We start from the raw sequence: 20,576 nt of genomic DNA on the forward strand, positions 1-20,576 counted from the left end.
GGGGGGGGGGGGGGGGGGGGGGGGGGGGGGGTGGAGAGTAATAGTCATGCTTAAAAACAAAAGAAAAGCTAAATAACCTACATTTTTGTAGGATCAAATGAAAGACTTAATGTGTTTTTAATAGTCGAAATATTTTCACGAGTAGTTTCATAAGTAACTATAGTTAAAAAATAAAATAAAAAGATAAAAACTGATTTAAAAAAGTTACACAACGGGCTAAGGTTTGCCCATAGTTAAGCCAGCGTTGTTAAAAGACGATCTCCTGAAAAGTGTAATTAAGAGAGACAAATATCTCCCCTCCCCCCGATGTCGACTCTCTTAGGGAAGAGTATATAATAAAAATGAAATCTTGAGGATGCCAGGTTAACTCCGGTGAAATGCTATTTATACGATCCTTTTATACCCAATTTTGGCGTGCATTTGTTCTACTTGACTTATTTGTTACGTTTATGGGATACCGTCTTTCATGTTCTCAGGTACGACTGTGAGCGTTTGTCCAATGGGATGCATCGTATGGTGCCCTTTAACGACTTTCATGAAGAACTCGATGGTTACTCTCCTCACTTGACCTCTCTAATCAGTGGTCTGAGTTACGGTAGTCGACCCAGCGGAATGAAGCTTCATGACCTTCCTGAAGTAACCATCCAGGAGATGGAACGCTGGAGGCACAGAATCATGGACTCCATCGACCTGAAGATGGTGCACGACCATCATGGTCAGGTGGTCACTCTTGATGATGAGCATGGTATTGACGTTCTTGGTGCTCTGGTCGAATCCAGCCATGAATCCGTCAATCACGACTTCTACGGTAGCTTGCACAACTGGGGTCACGTGCTAACAGCTCGTGCTCACGATCCCGAAGGCAAGTTTAAGGTAAGTACGAGACAGAGGAACCTTTTATGATTACATTCAACCACTCGTAGTAATAGTTCATGCAAGTAACATGTTAAAATTTCAAGTTCTTGGAACAGAAGATGATCTTTTGAGGTAGACAGAACTCTGAAACAGAAATCGTCCCCACAATTATCGATGTCCTCGTGTTAAATACAATTTTCTAAACTTTTTTTTTTATACGTCAACTTGCTTGTGGCACCAAGACGTTTTGGGTTACAAAACAATAAATGAATAATATGAAGCACCAATAATGAAATTAATCCCACTGACCTCTACTGCGATCTTACCATGTATTTCACATAGAAAGTGAGTGGTTTTTCAACAACTGCGTTGGTCAGTTCTTTGTACCGAGTGTCGTAGCAGACAAAAAATATAGAATGACTCAATGTTTGAGACCCCACCGGTAATGAACTGTATAAATACAAATCTATTGGTTGGTTACCCGAATCTGTTTATTTTTCTTGTTTCAATTGCTGTAATACAGTTTATAATAACAAGTCATAATACAGTAAGTTTTTCAACAGTTGTTTTATCAGCTATGAAGTGAGGTCCAGTTTATGAAAAAAAAGAAAAGAAAAAAAGTTTGAATTTACTTTAAAGATTTTAAGATCAACAAATTAAGTAATTATTTGGCCCGTCATGGCCAGGTGGTTAGGGCGCTCGACTAGCAATCTGAGGGTCGCTGGTTCGAATCCCCGTCACACCAATCATGCTCGCCCTTTCATCCATGGGGGTGTTATAATGTGATGGTCAATCCCACTACTAATTAGTAAAAGAGTAGCACAAGAGTTGGCGGTGGGTGGTGTTGACTAGCTGCCTTCCCCATTAGGGACGGCTAGCCCAATAGTAGCTTTGCGCGAAATTCATAAACAAACCAAGAATGTTTTCCGTGTTTTGTTTCCTGTTGACGAGAGTAACTCGTCACATAATTGAAGGAAAGTTGGATACTATTTTAATGTACGATGGTTATGTTTTGTTGTTTATTTAGCCTAAATCTTAACGGTATTATCTTTATTTGAACTTATATCAATGTTAATTCAACTTCCCCGCGAGTTTATCAGGTTACATTTATAAATTTAAACAACAAACAAATACAGTTTAATTTCGTTCGATAGGAAAATCCAGGCGTCATGAGCGACACCTCTACGTCACTACGTGATCCGATCTTTTATAGGTGGCACAGGGCCCTCGACGATATATTCCAGGAATACAAAGAATCTCTGGCCCCTTACACAAAAGAAGAGGTTAGTATCAAATTGTTAAGCTTTAGAAAATGTAAAAGCTTAGTTGGGGGGTGGGAAATAAGTAATGTTATGTAAAATTTACTTTTATACGTAAATCTTGGTGTAAAATACCAAAAATACAAAATACTGTGTTAAGAAATCAAAAGTAGGCCTAAGGTTTCGTTATTATATCGAATTAAAGATAATGGATACAAAAACTTCGTATAATAGAACTGTTAAAGCTTCCGTGTATGTGTGTGGATGCTCTCCTTCCCTGGTGTTAAAAGTACTGAACTAAAATGGAGCTGACTTATCCAGCTACTCAGAAATTTATGGCGTGATTTTGAGTAACTTATCGAACAAGCTTGTAAACATACACATAATCAAAAACTAATAAGGATTTATTAAAACATGTGATTTGTGCGTATGTGTGTTGATGCTCTCCTAGCCTGGTGTTAAAAGTACTGAACTAATATGGAGCTGAATTATCCAGCTACTCAGAAATTTATGGCGTGATTTTGAGTAACTTATCGAACAAACTTGTAAACATACACAAGTTTGGACATAATCAAAAACTAGTAACGATTTATTAAGATATGTGTGTGGATGCTTTCCTTCCCTGGTGTTAAAAATACTGAACTAATATGGAGCTGACTTATCCAGCTACTCAGAAATTTATGGCGTGATTTTGAGTAACATATCGAACAAACTTGTAAACATACACATAATCAAAAACTAGTAACGATTTATTAAGATATGTGATTTGTGCGTATGTGTGTTGATGCTCTCCTTCCCTGGTGTTAAAAGTACTGAACTAATATGGAGCTGACTTATCCAGCTACTCAGAAATTTATGGCGTGATTTTGAGTAACTTATCGAACAAACTTGTAAACATACACAAGTTTGGACATAATCAAAAACTAGTAACGATTTATTAAGATATGTGTGTGCATGCTTTCCTTCCCTGGTGTTAAAAATACTGAACTAATGTGGGGTGATTTCGAGTAGCTTATCGAACATGTCTATATATGTATGTAATTATATAGCAGTTATGACCTGACATTAATAGATTTTTCTTTTTTTGTGCGGATAGCTTTCTTTCCCTGGTGTCGAAGTATTGAGTGCTAGTATTAAGGCCAATACCACCAACGTAATTACTACATCAATGGTTCTGGGTGAACTTGAGCTTTCCCATGGTATCAACTACGGAACTGACCATTCAGTGAAGGTACAGTTCTGTTTTTTGGTCAGAAAACTGGCATCTCTTATTAAAATTTTATGATTTTAAAATATCGTAATTGTCGAGATAAATATACATACCTATTGTAAGAAAGGAGCAGTGTAAATTGTCCACGATACGTGAATGTACTGAATATACATACTGAATCACTATACTACAGTAATAACAGTTTGCATATGATAATACAATGGCCTGTTTCCGTAAATGAGAGAAGTGGCGAAACAGGCAACATGTTTTAGCACCTGTATATTTGATTCAGGCGAATTACCAACCCTTTTCAAACAAATAGCAGGACTGTTAAATGTTCAATGAAAGAAGCTAAGAAAAAAATTCGTACATCAGATCACTTATGATAGCATCGAACTTCAAAACCACGTCCCAAGCCAATCCGAACAACACTCTCATCTGCAAAGTAAATGCTATGACTACGAAAGAGAACCTTCCAACCCTAAAATACATTTAAACGAAGCTGGACGTATCTCTATTGTGCTGTTGACAAAATAAACAACCTTGACTGAAAAACTAAACTCACAGCGATCCTATTTCACCACATACTAGTAGAGTCCTCCAGTATAGCACCAATGGACTTTTGTATTTTCAATTCTGTATAAATATGGTCCTGTTCAGTAGAGGGTTTGTAGACAACTTGTCAAGATGTGTGATTTAAGTGGGCCTCACCGTCTTTTGCAGAAACTAGTTGTAGTGGAAGTTATGGTGTTGGGCAACAGTAAGTAATCATGGACATCAGATTGTGGACAATAGTAAGTAATCATGGCCATCAGAATGTGTGACAATAGTAAGTAATCATGGCCCTCAGATTGTGAGACAATAGTAAGTAATCATGACCATCAGATTGTGGGACAATTAAAAGTAATTATGGCCATCAGAATGTGGGACAATATTACTTACTGTTGTCCCACAATCTGATGCCATGATTACTTACTGTTGTCCCACAATCTGATGGCCATGATTACTTACGTAATCATGTCCATCAGAATGTGGGACAACAGTACGTAATCATGGCCATCAGATTGTGGGACAACAGTAAGTAAGTAATCATGGCCATCAGAATGTGGGACAACAGTAAGTAATCATGACCGTCAGATTGTGGGACTAAAGTAAGTAATCATGATCATCAGACTTTGCAAGATCTGTGAAGGAGGAATTAATTCGAAAGGATGCACGGAACTTTAAACATCGTTTTCACAAATTACGATTAACCCTAAGTATAGAAGCTACATCAAGAGTACCTAATGAACGCAAACTGGCACTTTCTGGTGATGATTTAGAGAGAAAAAAAAAATCGGAAACTTAAACATTGTATTTCGTTTTAGTTCTCTAAGTGTCAATTAAATATTTCATGAAATAAATTAATTAAAGATTCAAAGTGAAACCCATCCTCGGATAAAAGAAAGATACTATTTGTACAGTTAAACATGTTTCTGAAAGAAAAAAAAAAAGCTCATTGACTTGAAGAACGTAACTTGTAGTAACGAATCAATTAAAACAAACAATTTTCACTTCAACAATGTAAATTTAATATATTCCACAAGGGGGCGCTACGTGATTTGTGTTAATCAGAAACAACACACACACATACAACGTTGTTTGGTCTGTAAAGCGTTTTATGGTTTCGTAGATGTGAACTTGGAATTGATCGACTTTATTTCATCCTATATGACAGGTTAAGTATCACCACCTTGATCACGAACCGTTCAGCTACCAGATCAACGTGGAGAACAAGACAGGTTCCACTAAGCACGCCACCGTGCGGATCTTCCTGGCCCCTAAGTACGACGAACTGGGTAACGTTCTGCACTCAAATGAACAGCGTCGTCTTTATATCGAACTTGACAAGTTTCACAGAGAACGTGAGTATGTTCAGCGATTAGGTTAAGAAAAACAAAAATAACATTGTTTGTTTTTGAATTTCGCACAAAGCTACACCGGGGCTATCTGCACTAGCCGTCCCTAATTTAGCAGTGAAAGACTAGATCACCACCCACCGCCAACTCTTGTGCTACTCTTTTACCAACGGATAGTGGGATTGACCGTCACATTATAACGCCACTATGGCTGAAATGGCGGGCATGTTTGGTGGGACGGGGATTCGAACCCGCGACCCTCAGATTGCGAGTCGAGCTCCCTAACCACCTGGCCAGGCCGGGGCCCCAAAATAACATAAAACGGAAATGAGAAAGAAAGCAATTATGATGACTGTTTAAAAACAATTGTTAATAACATTCGTTTTGTGTGTCTGTTTTAAAGCAAATCCGCACTAGGCTATCTGCCGAGTTCACCGCAGGGAATTGAACCCGGATTTTAACGTTGTAAGTCCGAAAACGTGCCGCTATCTCACCGGGGGACCATTCGTTTCATTTTGCTTGTTTGTTGTTAAGCGCAAAGCTATACAATGGGCTATCTTTGCTCTGCCCACCGCGGGCATAGAAATCAGATTTTTACCGTTATTAACCCTAAGACACTGTGGTGCGTATCATTCGTAAGCATAGCACCCAGTAACAACAACAGATCAAACTCTAAACTTGGTTTGATATTTATTTCAAGAACTCGTGAGTCAAAGCAAATGAGAATAAGTTATATGTTGACTACATTACCCCCACCATATCTAATACCGTAGGGCTTGCCATAACCTGGTCATTAGGGTGCTCGACTCGCAATCTGAGGGTTGCGGGTTCGAATCCTCGTTGCCGGACATACTCGCCCTTTCAGCCATGGGGGTGTTATAAAGTGAGGGCCAATCCAACTATTTGTTGGTAAAAGAGTAGTCCAACAGTTAGCGGTGGGTGGTGTGACTAGCTGCCTTCCCTCTAGTCTAAATTAAGGACGGCTAGCGCAGATAGCCCTCGTGTAGCGTTGCGCGAAATTAAAAACAAACCAAAACAAGTCCAATACCAGTGCTCTTCAAGCCAGAAGAAAATAGTCGTGCAGACGTTATATACATATACACATATGTGTATCATCAGTTTTCATAAAGAATTTATTTAAAATGTTCTATTTAAAACTTTTTGTTTTGCCAAAAAAATGGACTAACCACATGGTTATAATTGCATTTCAGGCACATTGTGCTACTATATTAATAGTAAAAAAAAACAACAACAAGAGCGTTTTTTGGCAAAATGAATGATAAAACCTAAATTAGATATTTGAGCCGAAAATTCTATAACCATAGGCACTTCTAGGAATCCAACATTCGTCACGAATTAGTTGTTTCAAATGTTTGGTGTCCCTGATCTTCTCTTGAACGCGTCTTCAGCAGTCCCCAGAAAAATAAATCCACGAGAGTCACAATCCGAAGATTTTGGGGCCCCATTACTGGAGACCACGTCTGCCAATCCAATTGTCCTGGGAAGGTGTCATTCAACCAAGCTCAAATCAACAATGGTTCCATAACTTTCGGACAACTTGTAATTTTGGTTTATTTATTTGTGATTAAGCTCAAAGCTACACAATGGACTATCTGTTCTCTGCCCACCACGGGTATCCAAACCCGGTTTCTAGCGTTGTAAGTCCGCAGACATACCGCCGTGCCACTGGGGGCCCGAAGGTTTGGTAATTCCGTAATACTTTTTATTCACGTGTTTCGTTTTTTTTTTTTTTTAACTCTTGACCCAGTGGACCCACGTGTAAACATTGATCACCAATCATCGCGATCTCGCAAATACCTTAAGTATAACAATATTATATATATATATCCGGCTTACTAAACAAACTCTGACGACTCGTGATTTGACAAACGCTGACCACCTTACGTTTTCATATATTCATTACAACGCTAAAATTCGGGGTTCTATTCCTCCGCGCGGTGGACACAGCAGATAGTCCAGGGTGGCTTTGCTCTAAAAAATAATAACAAATAAACAAACAAACTACCACACATACTTGGGGGCTCTTGAGGTTTGGCTCGGAGTTTCCGAAAATTCCTCTACTTTGGTGGGTCACCAGTGCCCTCTATGTGATTTTCTGAACCGAGCGCGGTGCCCACGGTTCTCTTATTTTGACACGTGTCTTTGTACATTTTCATTTCATTTTATCTTTTCAATTTATCATCGCAAGCTAATTTTCTAGTCCAAACCATGTCTGGACAAAACATTCAAGGAAAATAGAAGTAAAATGTAATTACGAGCTTTTGTTATCAAGTACAATAAAGAAAACTTCTGTATTCAATTTTCGGTGCTTGTTTATTTAAATTGTTTACTTACAAAAATACTTGTTGTTTTTTTTTTCATACGTTTCGGTAACGCTAAAGAAATTATTTTTAAGCACAAAGCTACTCAATCTGTGCTGCGCAACTCGCGGGTATCAAGCCTAGAATTTGAGGGCAACATTATATAAAGAAACTAAGTTGAATTTTTCATTATTATCATTATTGAACATTGCACGATTGAAATTATGGGGCCTCCAGTGGCTCAGCTTGAGAGCTTATAACGCTTAAATTCTGGGTTTGATCCATACGGTGGGCACAGCACAGATTGTCCATTGTGTATCTTTGTGCTTAACTAAAAAATTTATTGTCTTTCAAAATTTGTAGTGAATATTCAAGGGATTTACACAGCAAGCTCGAGAGCTTACAACGCTCAGATTCTTGGCTCGATACCTGCGGCGGGCACAGCACAGCTTACCCATTATGTATCTCTGTGCTTAACTACAAATTATTTCTTGTCTTTCAAAATTGGTAGTGCATACTGGAGGGATTTATACCTTTTGATAAAAAAAATTAGAAAAAAAAAACGACCGTTACACTCCAGATAATTGTATAAGAACATATTTTTATTTCAACCAACGTTTCGCCTTTGCGGCTTCATCAGGGTTAATATATACAGCTGAATATCAAACAGTGTATGAAGCCACAAAGGCGAAACGTTGGTTGAAATAAAAAAATATATTCTTTTATAATTATCTGGCCGTTTTTTTAAAAATCTTTATCAAAATGCTTAACTACAAACAAACAACAATCCAAACTATGGACCAGGAATGTGCTATTTTTAAATCTCGGTAACCATCATTACGCCCTTTTTTTTTGTTAATACACATACAAATAACGCTAAAACACCATTATTACCCTTTCCTACAGTGAAGGCTGGCAAGAACGAAATCACACGGAACTCCGAGGATTCCAGCGTGACCGTCTCTACTCTACGTACTTTCGAGGAGCTGAAGGCCGGTCAAGGGGTCAGTGAGAACGCTGATGAATATTGCAGTTGTGGGTGGCCGAAGAACATGCTTATCCCACGTGGTAACCACAAAGGGATGATCTTTGAACTTTTCATCATGCTGACCGATTGGGAGAACGACAATGTAAGTAAGAAAGGAAAACCAAAGACAGTAAAAGACCAATCACAGTATTGGTTATTTTCAAACACCAAGACTAACCGAGCTACAGACTAATATGTTTCGAACTTTAAAAATCAATAATTGAAATAAAATAATAAACATTTTTTTTTCTCTTTTTACTATCTCATAACTAGATGCGTGAAGTTAACAAATAAGCCTTGGAAGTGTATTTTATGCCATTAATATGTAACGTCTGATGCGGCTTATTAATGGTTAGCATGTCGGGCTGTGAATCGGAAAGTTCAAAGTCTGAGCATTTCTAAGTTAGGGATAGCCGGTTTGGCCAATACGTCGCATATGATGCCTTTTATTCATTTGAATTACCTCTAAAATATGCCAAAAGTAGTTAATTAAGAAAGTTTTGGTTATAATTTTATTTTAGTGTAGACTGGGGGGTGGGGGGAATTCAACATACTTAATAAATTCAATATCAAAATATAGAAAACCGATGAAAGCCTCTGGTGGAAGTTTTAGTGTAGAATTTAAGACACAAATAAGTTTCAAAGTCGTTTATAATTTGTCAGGGAAACAAGTAATAAACGTAGGTATTGGTTTTGAATTATTACAATACCTGAAAAAATCAAATTTTTTTTTTTACTTAGGTTCGGCATGTAACCACGAGATGGCGCTTTCTATGCTGTATTTTAATCTGATAACGTTTACTGTTTAACAGGTGGGCGGTAGCGGATCTGAAAATCACATGTGTGATGACGCCGTTAGCTATTGCGGAGCCAAGAACAGTAAGTATCCCGACAAAAAACCCATGGGTTTCCCCTTCGATCGTCATATCAGTGCCCGTACCGCTGAGGAATTCTTGACCCCCAACATGACCTTGACCGACGTGAAGATCAAGTTTGAAGGTTAAGAAGGGTCAAACGGAAATCGTGCTGTGTTTTTAATACGTTCACGTCGAACGTTCTGACCGATGTAATAAAACAACCTTGGAAACGACAAATATAAGCTTGGAACTAAAATAAATTAATAACGAAACTTTGCCGAATCTGTTTGTAATTACATATTTCGAGTGGCTGGCTTGATTATACACTAATTAATGTGAAATTAATGAATCATACACGCTTGTTTCTTGCAAGAAAAATCGAAAGAAATAAAACTTCTTGTAAATAATTTGACTCGAACACAAAAGTTCGTAAAACATTCATTTTAAGCTACAGACCTCCAACATTTTATGACTTTGGAGCTGCGAACTGTGCTTATATTTACGATTCAGGTACGAACCTAGATAATGTTACTAGGGTCTGTGAAAATATCATTTTGAGACACTGTTTCAATTAATTAACAGATATAATTTACTCAAAATAACATTCACTGACATCTCATTTTTCGGAATTAAATCTTCTTACACTACCAATAATATATTTTGTCCCCCAGTTTGTCAGCGGTAAGTTTTACGGGCTTGCGACGCTAAAATCCAGAGTTCGAATCCCTGTGTTGGACAGTGCGTAGATAGTCTATTGTGTAGCTCTGCGCTAAAACAAATTTATAAAACAAAAGAACAGAAACTTGCTAGAATAGCATTCCATCTTTTAACAAACATTAAACATCAGTTCGGTTATTGAGAAACATTAAATATCAGTTCGGTTATTGAGAAAACATTAAAACATCAGTTCGGTTATTGAGAAAACATTAAAACATCAGTTCGGTTATTGGGAAAACATTAAAATATCAGTTCGGTTACTGAGAAAACATTAAAATATCAGTTCGGTTATTGAGAAAACATTAAAACATCAGTTCGGTTACTGAGAAAACATTAAAACATCAGTTCAGTTATTGAGAAAACATTAAAATATCAGTTCGGTTATTGAGAAAACATTAAAATATCAGTTCGGTTATTGAGAAAACATTAAAATATCAGTTCGGTTATTGAGAAAACATTAAAATATCAGTTCGGTTATTGACAAAACATTCAGATTTCAAGAATTAGGTTCTTTTTCAACAATTTAATATAAATTTCAATAACTTTGTTCGAAAAGGTTTTACCTGTTCAGAGATCTTTGGTCAGCTCAGGTAACTAACTATCTGACACGTTATTTCAGGGAAGCTGATGTAGTGGTTAATGAACAGTAAGATAACACCGAATTTACAACCTCCTCGATATTTTACTAAAATCCTTAAATAAAAACATAATATAATTAAAAGACTCAATCTGAATAGAACCAAAACAGATAGTCAAAAAATGACAGCGTACTATTCTCCAACAATACCGAATTTATTCAACATGCAGAAGTCCTAGTGGTTAGGTCTGCAGGTCACGGGTTCGAATCCCATCACTGAACATGTTCACATAGAATCAAAACAGACAGTCAAAAAATGACAGCGTACTATTTTCCAACAACACCGAATTTACTTAAAATGGAGAAGTCTTGGTGGTTAGGGGGCTTGACCAGCATCTGCAAGTCACGGGTTCGAATCCCATCACTGAACATGCTATCCTTTTGGCTGTAGGGTCGTTATAATGGCTTGGCAATCCCATCAGAGTAGCCAAAGAGTTGGCGGTGGGAGGTGTTGACCAGATGTCTTACTCCAGTCTATCACTTTTAAGTGCAGGATGGTTATCTCAGATAACCCTTGAGTAGCTTTGTGTAGAATTCAAGAAACAAACAAAATGGAGAAAAATCGAAGTTAAACGAGATCTGATTGAGATGTTTAAGATTGTTAAGGGAATTGATAGTGTTAATAATTCATCATTATTTTTCGTATTTTACTGACGAGAATGGTAGGACTAAGGGACACAAATATAAATATTGGTAGGTTAGGAGTCACCCTCAGCTAAGATAGTTATAGTTTTCTAACAAGGTGGTTGGCCTTGGTTGTTTGGGATTTACTGGCACAAAGCTATCTGCGCCAAACAACCGGTAAAACATGGGCGTCCGCAGGGGGGGGGGGCACTTGCCTCCCTGGAAAATGAGAAACATAAATATTTCTTTATTCATTCAGCATTTGTATATGGATTTTTTTTATGCGATTCACAATTTCACACTACTTTGCCCCCCTGGAAACTTTGCCCCTCCCTGGAATAAGTTCTGCGGACGCCCATGCGGCAAAAAGGAAAGAAAACTAATCAATGCCCATAAAATCAGGTAAAAAAATTAAAGAGAATTAAAAAGGCCAATGGCCCCCAAAATAACCGTTCAACGTCAAAGATAAAACCCTTACAAAAGACATGTCTAAAATGACGCCACCTCTCACAGTCGTAACGATGGCACGAAAGTAAAATGTGGGCATTTAAGACCTCAGTGTCACAAAGGTCACACATTGGCGGATTAGTCATACATATGAGAAAACTATAAGTCATAAAACTGTGACCAATGCATAACCTGGACAAGACGACTTCCTCCTTCCGATCCTTACGGAAGTTTGACCTCGGAATGGGTTGTTCTTTTTATTGTCTGTTGGTTGTTAGGCGCAAAGCTACACAACTGCTTATCTGTACTGTGCCAACCACGGGTATCGAAACCCGGTTTTTAGCGTTATTAGGCTTCAGACTGACCGCTGAGACACTGGGTGGGGGGAACGGGTTGCCTTAAGAGGAGGTACATGCAGTTAATAAGGGAATACATGATAAATTCTTGAATGATAAGGGCTGGCTTTGAGTGTTTTATTTTAGTCTAGTGGATGGGACGGCCTAGATGGACCAAAAGGTCCCATGTTGTCCTTAAATATATGTATTTCTGAATGTTTTACACGTATACAGTATGGGATACGTCTATTAACCAAAATAGAAAAAAAGGAAACAAGTGAGTCTTCTAGAAAAACAAATAAACATGACACCACTATTGTTTATAAGCCTTTCCATTTTTTTTTGTACCCTTTGAGGAGTTGACTTTCAATTTAACCTTATATTTCCGTTTACACTTACCTCAAAGCTACTTATAAACGATAGTTACCGATATATTCCTACACATGTTTCCCCATTAATTTCTTGTTCGATGAATCCTCAGTAAAACAGGTGGGGATTTCACTTTTTACCTTATCGCCGTACAGTTTAATCGCTGCTTTACTGAAGGGATTTCACTTTTTACCTTATCGCCGTACAGTTTAATCGCTGCTTTACTGAAGGGATTTCACTTTTTACCTTATCGCCGTACAGTTTAATCGCTGCTTTACTGAAGGGATTTCACTTTTTACCTTATCGCCGTACAGTTTCATCGATACAGGCACTTCCTTTTAATTGTATAGTTTTTCTGTAAATTATTATCACGACCTTACTTTGAATAGCACACCTCGTCATCTTACAGTAAAGTATCATAGTAACCTTACTGCCATGCGATACACACACACACACATTTCTCATCTTTTCGCGTATGTAGAGCAGCCAAACATTAGTTGTTTCACGTGGTCAACAATTGAATGTCAAATCATTAGTTCTTTGTCACAATGTTTATCGTGTGTGTATATACAGTTTATACGTGCTCGTACATTAACCTGAAACACGTGGACTTTTAAAAATTCTGTACACTTTTCTAATTTTGGATCCAGCTTGTACTTTAAAACGTTTCCATGAGCATGCGTATTGTTTGTAATTAAGCACAAAGCTACACAATGGGCTATCTGTGCTCTGCCCACCACGGGTATCGAAACCCGGATTCTAGCGTTGTAAGTTCGCAGACAATGGGGGGAGGGACGAACATGAGTAACGAGAGTCACAAGATACGACATCAGAAAAGACGTATTTGTGTTATTAAGCATGGCGTTCTTAGCAATCCCATTATGGGTTCCAACTTAGACACATTAAACGTCTAGAATAACTAAACACTAATTTGGTTCAAATTTTGCTACGACTATTTGTGAGTTTGATTTGTTTATTGCTTAATTTAAGTTAAGCACAAAGCTACACAATGGGCTATCTGTGCTCTGCCCACCATGGGTATCGAAACCCGGATTCTAGTGTTGTAAGTCCGCAGACATACCGCTGTGCTACTGGGGGGGGGGCATTGTGAGTTTGATTTGTTTATTATTTGTTTGAAGTTAAGCACAAAGCTACACAATGGGCTATCTGTGCTCTGCCCACCACGGGTGTCGAAATCCGGATTCTAGCGTTGTAAGTCCGCAGACATACTGCTGTGCTACTGATGGGAGGCATTGTGAGTTTGATTTGTTTATTGTTTAATTTAAGTTAAGCACAAAGCTACACAATGGGCTATCTGTGCTCTGCCCACCACGGGTATCGAACCCCGGATTCTAGTGTTGTAAGTCCGCAGACATACCGCTGTGCTACTGGGGGGGGGGGCATTGTGAGTTTGAAGAGCAGAAAAAACACAAAACTTAGTGGCACGTTTGTATTTTTTTTCTAAATATTCTCCCAACCATCACCCATAATAAACCATGAATTTTTAATTAATATAACACGAAAATAATTAACAAATTCAACCAAAATAACTAGTCAAAGCAAGCAAAGTTTTAGTTTAATAAAACTTCAATTAAATAAAAAATTGGCCATTGTTCTAATGGGTATCAAAAAAAAAGACCCATCTTGTTTAAAGGAGTACATCAAATACACACACAATATCCATAACGAACATATGGCAAACAAATAAAATCATAAAAAAATATTTTAACACCGTTAGATGGAGCATTTTATTACTGGACATGACCACACAATTAGATAATGGGAAAATTTAAAGCTTTCAAGATTGAAACATATCACATTTTTCCTGGATTAATAGCTGTAGATAATTAATGTAATAAATAACTGATATTTTTAAGCAAGGTTGTGGAAACATGTGAAACAAGTTTACATTAGCTACGAGCTTTACTGCACATTCTACGTCCCATTTATTGCTTCTAAAAAATAGGCACCAATAGTTTAAGTGAAAATATGTTACTCATCTTTATGGATGGATGGTCATTTTTATGGATGGATGATTGTAAGGATTAAGTGAAAATATGTTACGTATTGGTACCTATTTTTATCCTTACAATCATCCATCCATAAAAATGACGTAACATATTTTCACTTAGACTATTGGTGCCTATTTTGTTATCCTTACAATAATAATGGTGCGTACAGTAGGCAGTTTTTGGATGTGAGGGAACATTTTTGCATGTATTGCATCTTTATTTAAACCATTTCACCACTACCCACTCCATGAAGTACCAGATCCCCAGAGTGAAAACACCTATCGCTTCATTCTGAAAAAAATGGAAATTCAAATTTTGGTAGTGGTGTCGAACCACTGTTAACCGGTAGTACAACGGTAAGTTTAATGACTTATAACGCTAAAACTAGGGTTCGATCCCTGCAGTGAGCACAACTTAGATAGACAATAGTGCAGCCAAATTCTTTCGTCTGTCGTGTATTATGCTTGGGAATTACATATTTCTATTAAAATACCAACATTTTAATGTTATCAACGAAATATAATTTGTACAACGATCTTCATAATTTTTATTTATATTTAACTTCAAATATCACGAATAGGTTCGTTATTAAATAGAACAATGTTATCCTACTGAACTATTCATAACGAATGGGGGTTAGTGTAACTTTTAAATTTCTTTGTGTGTGTTTTTTTTTTGTTTAATAGCAAAGCCACATTGGGCTCCCTGCTGTGGTAACCGCGGGGAATCGAACCCCGGATTTGAGCGTTGTAAGTCCATTGACTTACCGCTGTCCCACCGGGGGATATTAAATTTATCTCGATGCAATGAACGGCTTAAAGATAAATTTTGGCGACTAAATAAACAAAAGCAGCGACGTACGACGCCCCAGGGCGTATCGAAAAGTACATAATTCTTATATAAAAAGGGGGTTTATTTACTTATTTTTTGATGAATTTCGCGCAAAGCTGCACGGGGGATATCTAGGCTAGCCGTCCCTAAGTTAGCAGTGTAAGACTAGAGGGAAGGGGTAGCTAGTCATCACCACCCACCGCCAACTCTCAACTCTTTTACCAACGAATAGTGGGATTGGCCGTCAAATTATAATGCTCCTACGGCTGAAGGGGCGAGCATGTTTGGTGGGACGGGGATTCGAACCTGCGACCTGCATATTGCGAGTCGAGCGCCCTAACTATCTGGCCACGCCTATAAAAATGGGAAACGAAGGAGGGGTTGGTACTCATAAAATATAATAATAACTCGCTAGGTTATTCACTTCCAGATTTGTCATTTCAACTTCTCTCTTGGAGTCGTTATTCAAGACAATCGATACATACTACGAATAAAGATTTTAAAAAGTGCTTACAAAACTATAAGACAACATCTGTCATTATAACAGTGTAACTCGCAGAAATATGAAAAATTTTACTACCAGATGGCGCTAGGTAAACCTACCGAAAGTAGTGTTTATAAAAATTAAATAAAATTCAAACAGATTTACTTGTTTCTCCGTAAATAGATAACGTTTCGTAATAACTTTTCTAATAAAATTATAAATCAATTCTAGGCGAGATGATTTTAAAGAGAGGGTGTTGAAACCCTGCTAAAGAAATATTGAACATGAAGATACAAACCCGAATGGGTTAGTATTAGTTTTAGCATTAATCTACCCATGTTAGGGAGTTAAAACAAAAGATTTAGTAATGCTGTGTTAGTATGTATAAATAGCTCAGATGATGCTGCGAATTAATATTTTATAATATTGTGTAATATTTACAATTTAATCAACAAAAACTGGCAAAGCATTAGGAACCGATAGGCCTAAAATTTGAAAGAGAAATCATGTTAATTGCACATAGGATTTTATATTTTATTCCCATACTCCATTAATTTTTCTATTTCATATTCAAAATCTGAGGGCTTATAACGCTAAAAATCGGGGTTCAATACATGCGGTGGGCAGAGATAACTCACTGTTAACAACAGTACAAGCAAGCAAACTCTCGTCATCCAGCTCAACTGACGAGTTCTGGTATTATAGGAAACGCCTATTGGGCAGTGACTTATGGGAGACAAAAAATAAAAATGAAATGCTTTTTTTTTACACGCCTCTGATTTTGAACCCGAAATGGACAAATTAAGATAAATGAGAAGCAAAAAATTGCTCACGCGATTGCTATGAAAACTTTTAAGCCTATTCATGTATTTCCTATCCTCGGATCTGAACACGCTTTATATCGTTATAAGCCTATAGACATGCCGCTGTAACAGTGAGGGGCTAATGGCCAGTGAGTGAGCCTAATATACAGTAGCTTGGTATAAATTTTCATTAGTACTATTTCTCTCACGTTTTAAGAATGTTAACAATAAATAAATATTTGTCGTTTTACAATTTGAGTTTCGTTATATTTCGATGTCTTTTTCTAAACTGTTAAATGGGTGTTAAAAACGAAAAAGAACAACAACAATCAAAACATCCTCGAGCTTGTTTGTTTCAGAAGTTTCGCGCAAAATTATAGAACAAGGGCTAACTCCACATAGCCGTCACTAATCTTGAATTGATAGAGGGAAAACAGCTAGTCAACAGGACCTCACCGCCAACTCTTGGGCTGTTCTTGTCTGACCAAATAGTGAGATTTGACCGTCACTAATTTTGAATTGATAGAGGGAAAACAGCTAGTCAACAGGACCTCACCGCCAACTCTTGGGCTGTTCTTGTCTGACCAAATAGTGAGATTTGACCGTCGCTCTTACACTCATGGCTACAAATTGTGGAGCTCGTTTTCGCAGTAATGCATCCACCGTGAACCATCTTCCCACAGATTTACATTTTAATCACACTAACCATTAGGTCACGCCTAGGTCAAACCCAATCTGAAAACTTCCAAAAGTAAATACACTGGTGATTAGGGCCGATTGGTTGGGAGACGAAGGACAGAAATGATTGTATGTGTACGATTGTGGGTTAATAGTTAGAGGGTAAAAGACATGGTTGTTTGTAACTAAGCAGAAAGCTACATAATGGGCTATCTGCGCTCTTCCCACCACAGGTATCGAAACCTGATTTCTAGCGTTGCAAGTCCGCAGACATACCGCTGTTTCGGAGAGTTAAAAAAAAATATAGCCTAATGTTAGACACTGCTCAGGGCGTAAAATACACTTGTTACATTACTTAGCAAGATATTATCTTTTTTTATATCAAAATAAAACTAATTAACTATCACGATTTAATACGTATCACAATATCTGTCACACTGATGATATCGTTAGTTGAATTTTTTTGTTTTTTAATAAGATACTGACAGACGAATTCATATGTAATAACTGTAATACACAAGTGTCTCAAATTATGTCAAGTGAAGCGCCATCTATAAAAACTAAACTTTGATTTAATAAAAATGTTGTTTGCTTGTATAACAAACGCAAGTTCCTTCTTTATCTGTCTTTACAAATGAAATACGTTGATTAGAATATACGTTACGTAGTTTTTTAACGTTCTGTATATCCTAATGTTCTACCGCCACCTAGTGACATATGTGTAAAATAACTTTCAGATTGATACAACAAGCCTGAGATAACTAATTAATGTGTACGAAAACATTCATACATTTAGCATGGTATGTTAAAACGTAACATAAAGAAATACAGTGTACTTCAAAGACAAGATTAAGATATCCCATCTTTCTTTCTTAATTGATATAAAGTCTGCTAAAAACATAGAACGATGTGAAAGGAATACTAGGTTCATTTTGTAAAGTAAAAACTACAAAATATGCTTATAAAAGATACGATAAATTATAATTTTCTGAAAAATTCCTGACCACACGAAGGCCTGATATTTAGCCACAGCTAACGGACTTATTAGCAGAAATTAGCTTACTGACTTTGTACTAACGATAGAAGTGACAAATCCTGCACAGCCAACAACCCAATATCCGGTACTTATACAGCAACTTGAAGAAGTTAAATCAGTCATTTAAAAAAAACAAAAACAAAAAAAACAGTTACACACTCAACTTGTTTGTCATTCGGTGGTTTTAGATCGATCCGTTACTGGCCTGGCTTCCACGAATTGTTATTGTCCAACGTTACATCATTTTATTATTCTGGTCACCATTATACATCTGTTACAGAAAATAAAACAGACGTACTTGTGCTTTATTAGGCTACAAAATAACCTATTTCAAAGCCTACAGAAAAGTGTTAGCGGTTGAGAGTATTTTCTCTGGAATTTCATGTTTTTATCGTTTGTCAATCGAAATATCAGAAAATAATAGTACTTTTTATTCGATTATACATAACTAGAATATACCAAATTCATGGGGGGAGTCTTTCAAGGGAGTGATTTCAAAACAAGAGGGGGAAATGTAACCTAAACTCGAACCTTTTTATTCTTTCAATTTAATTTTGTTATCAATATTTAAACTCAAAGCTCTTGGTTGATTTTTACGTTTTTATTTTATTTCTTTATGTAGCGCAATACTACACAATGGGTTATCTGTCCACCGAGAGGAATCAAACTCCCAATTTTAGCATTGTAAATCCGGAAACTTACGCTGGCCCAAGTGGGGACTGAACGTAAAGCTTTCCCTACGTTTTAAGTTGAAAATTTGATACAAAATATTTTGCTTGTGAGTATAAGATTCATGAATATTTGACAAATTACTTCTGGTTATAAATAATGTTTCATGAAGTATTCAACAATAATCAAAATTACTTTTAACTATAAACAAAGATAAATAACAATGAACTTAACTCTTAACGAAAGAGGGATGAGTACGTTGTGGTAAAACGCAAATCATGTGAAAACCACTGCCGCTATTAAATTTCGATGGAATGGAATGTGCCAGAACTACATAATCACATTCTTCTAAACGTAGGTAGTATGACGCCACTGGAAAACAAAGAAACATAGATCATCTTGGGGAACGGGACCATCAAGAAAGAGACTTGCAACAAGTGCGATATTTTGTGATTGATTAAAATCCAGGACCACAAAGGTTAGTGGTAAAAGCTATTCAGGTGTCTTAGGCAACATAATCACGAAGGATCTCCGTCTGAAACCGAGGTCAACTGGCTTTGGATTCACCATGTTAAGGCACAGTCATATTTCCCGTCGCATACCTAGAGAATGAAACTGGTATTCATGCTATGCCATACGAAGTCATACCGGTCAAGCTGCCAGACGCAGCGCCTATGGATTTCAGTGTGATTGAACTGTTGCAACGGGCGTTGGAAAACAAGTAGTATTTGTAAACTAGATAGATTATGGAAAGTATGCAAGGACTTCTCTGGTTTAGACATGACAGTCTTACGAGGGAGCTTCTTGCAATGGAAGTTACGCAGAAGGACTATTGTCAAGATGCATGGTTGTAAGGTAGATCATGACCGAGTGTGGTGACACAGACTGTAAAGACGTTGTGCGGTTCCAAAATCGTTTTAATATAAATTAAGCAACGTCTGTAAAAAAACGTATTGGTTACGACTTGAAAAAAAAACAACAACAACACAAAGCAAAAGAATAAAGTATCCATACTTACGAACAAAAATCAAAATCGTTCCTGGTTATAAGCAGTTACAATGGATTACTTGATTGAGAATCATTGTTTAAGCGTAAAACTGCATAGTAAGTTATCTACGCTGTGACCACAGCATGGACGAGAACATCGAATTCTCGAATTTGTTCGTTTCAGAATTTCGCAGAAAGCTGCACGAGGAACAGCTGTGTATAGTCGTCCCTAATTTTGATATGATAGATTAAGAGGAAAAACACCCACTTCGAACTCTTGGACTGACTACTCTTGTCTGATAGAAAAGTGGGATTTGACTGTCATTCTTACAGCACACCCCTGCATAGTCCCAACAGGCCGCAAACTATTAACCCTCGATTCATGGCCTGGTGGTTATGGGGCGCTCGATTCGCAATCTGCGGGATCGAATTCCGGTTACACCGAACATGCTCGCCCTTTCAGCCGTGGGGGCGTTATAAAGTATCAGTCAATCCCACTATTCGTTTGTAAAAGAGTTGG

General features: G+C 37.3%; 1 protein-coding gene across 1 annotated transcript in view; it reads left to right on the forward strand.

Annotated features, from left to right (window-relative positions):
* The window catches only part of LOC106462602 (hemocyanin F chain), a 36,572-nt gene that overhangs the window by 1,054 nt on the left and 14,942 nt on the right, over positions 1 to 20,576 (forward strand). The window contains exons 2-7 of the mRNA XM_022389895.1: positions 477 to 873; positions 2,010 to 2,138; positions 3,211 to 3,345; positions 5,042 to 5,228; positions 8,450 to 8,673; positions 9,383 to 9,569. Of these exons, the coding sequence (XP_022245603.1) occupies positions 477 to 873; positions 2,010 to 2,138; positions 3,211 to 3,345; positions 5,042 to 5,228; positions 8,450 to 8,673; positions 9,383 to 9,569 (1,259 nt within the window). The remainder of the gene's footprint in view (positions 1 to 476; positions 874 to 2,009; positions 2,139 to 3,210; positions 3,346 to 5,041; positions 5,229 to 8,449; positions 8,674 to 9,382; positions 9,570 to 20,576) is intronic.

The sequence above is a fragment of the Limulus polyphemus genome, unplaced genomic scaffold (assembly GCF_000517525.1).
Source record: "Limulus polyphemus unplaced genomic scaffold, Limulus_polyphemus-2.1.2 Scaffold1205, whole genome shotgun sequence".
Taxonomy (NCBI): domain Eukaryota; kingdom Metazoa; phylum Arthropoda; class Merostomata; order Xiphosura; family Limulidae; genus Limulus; species Limulus polyphemus.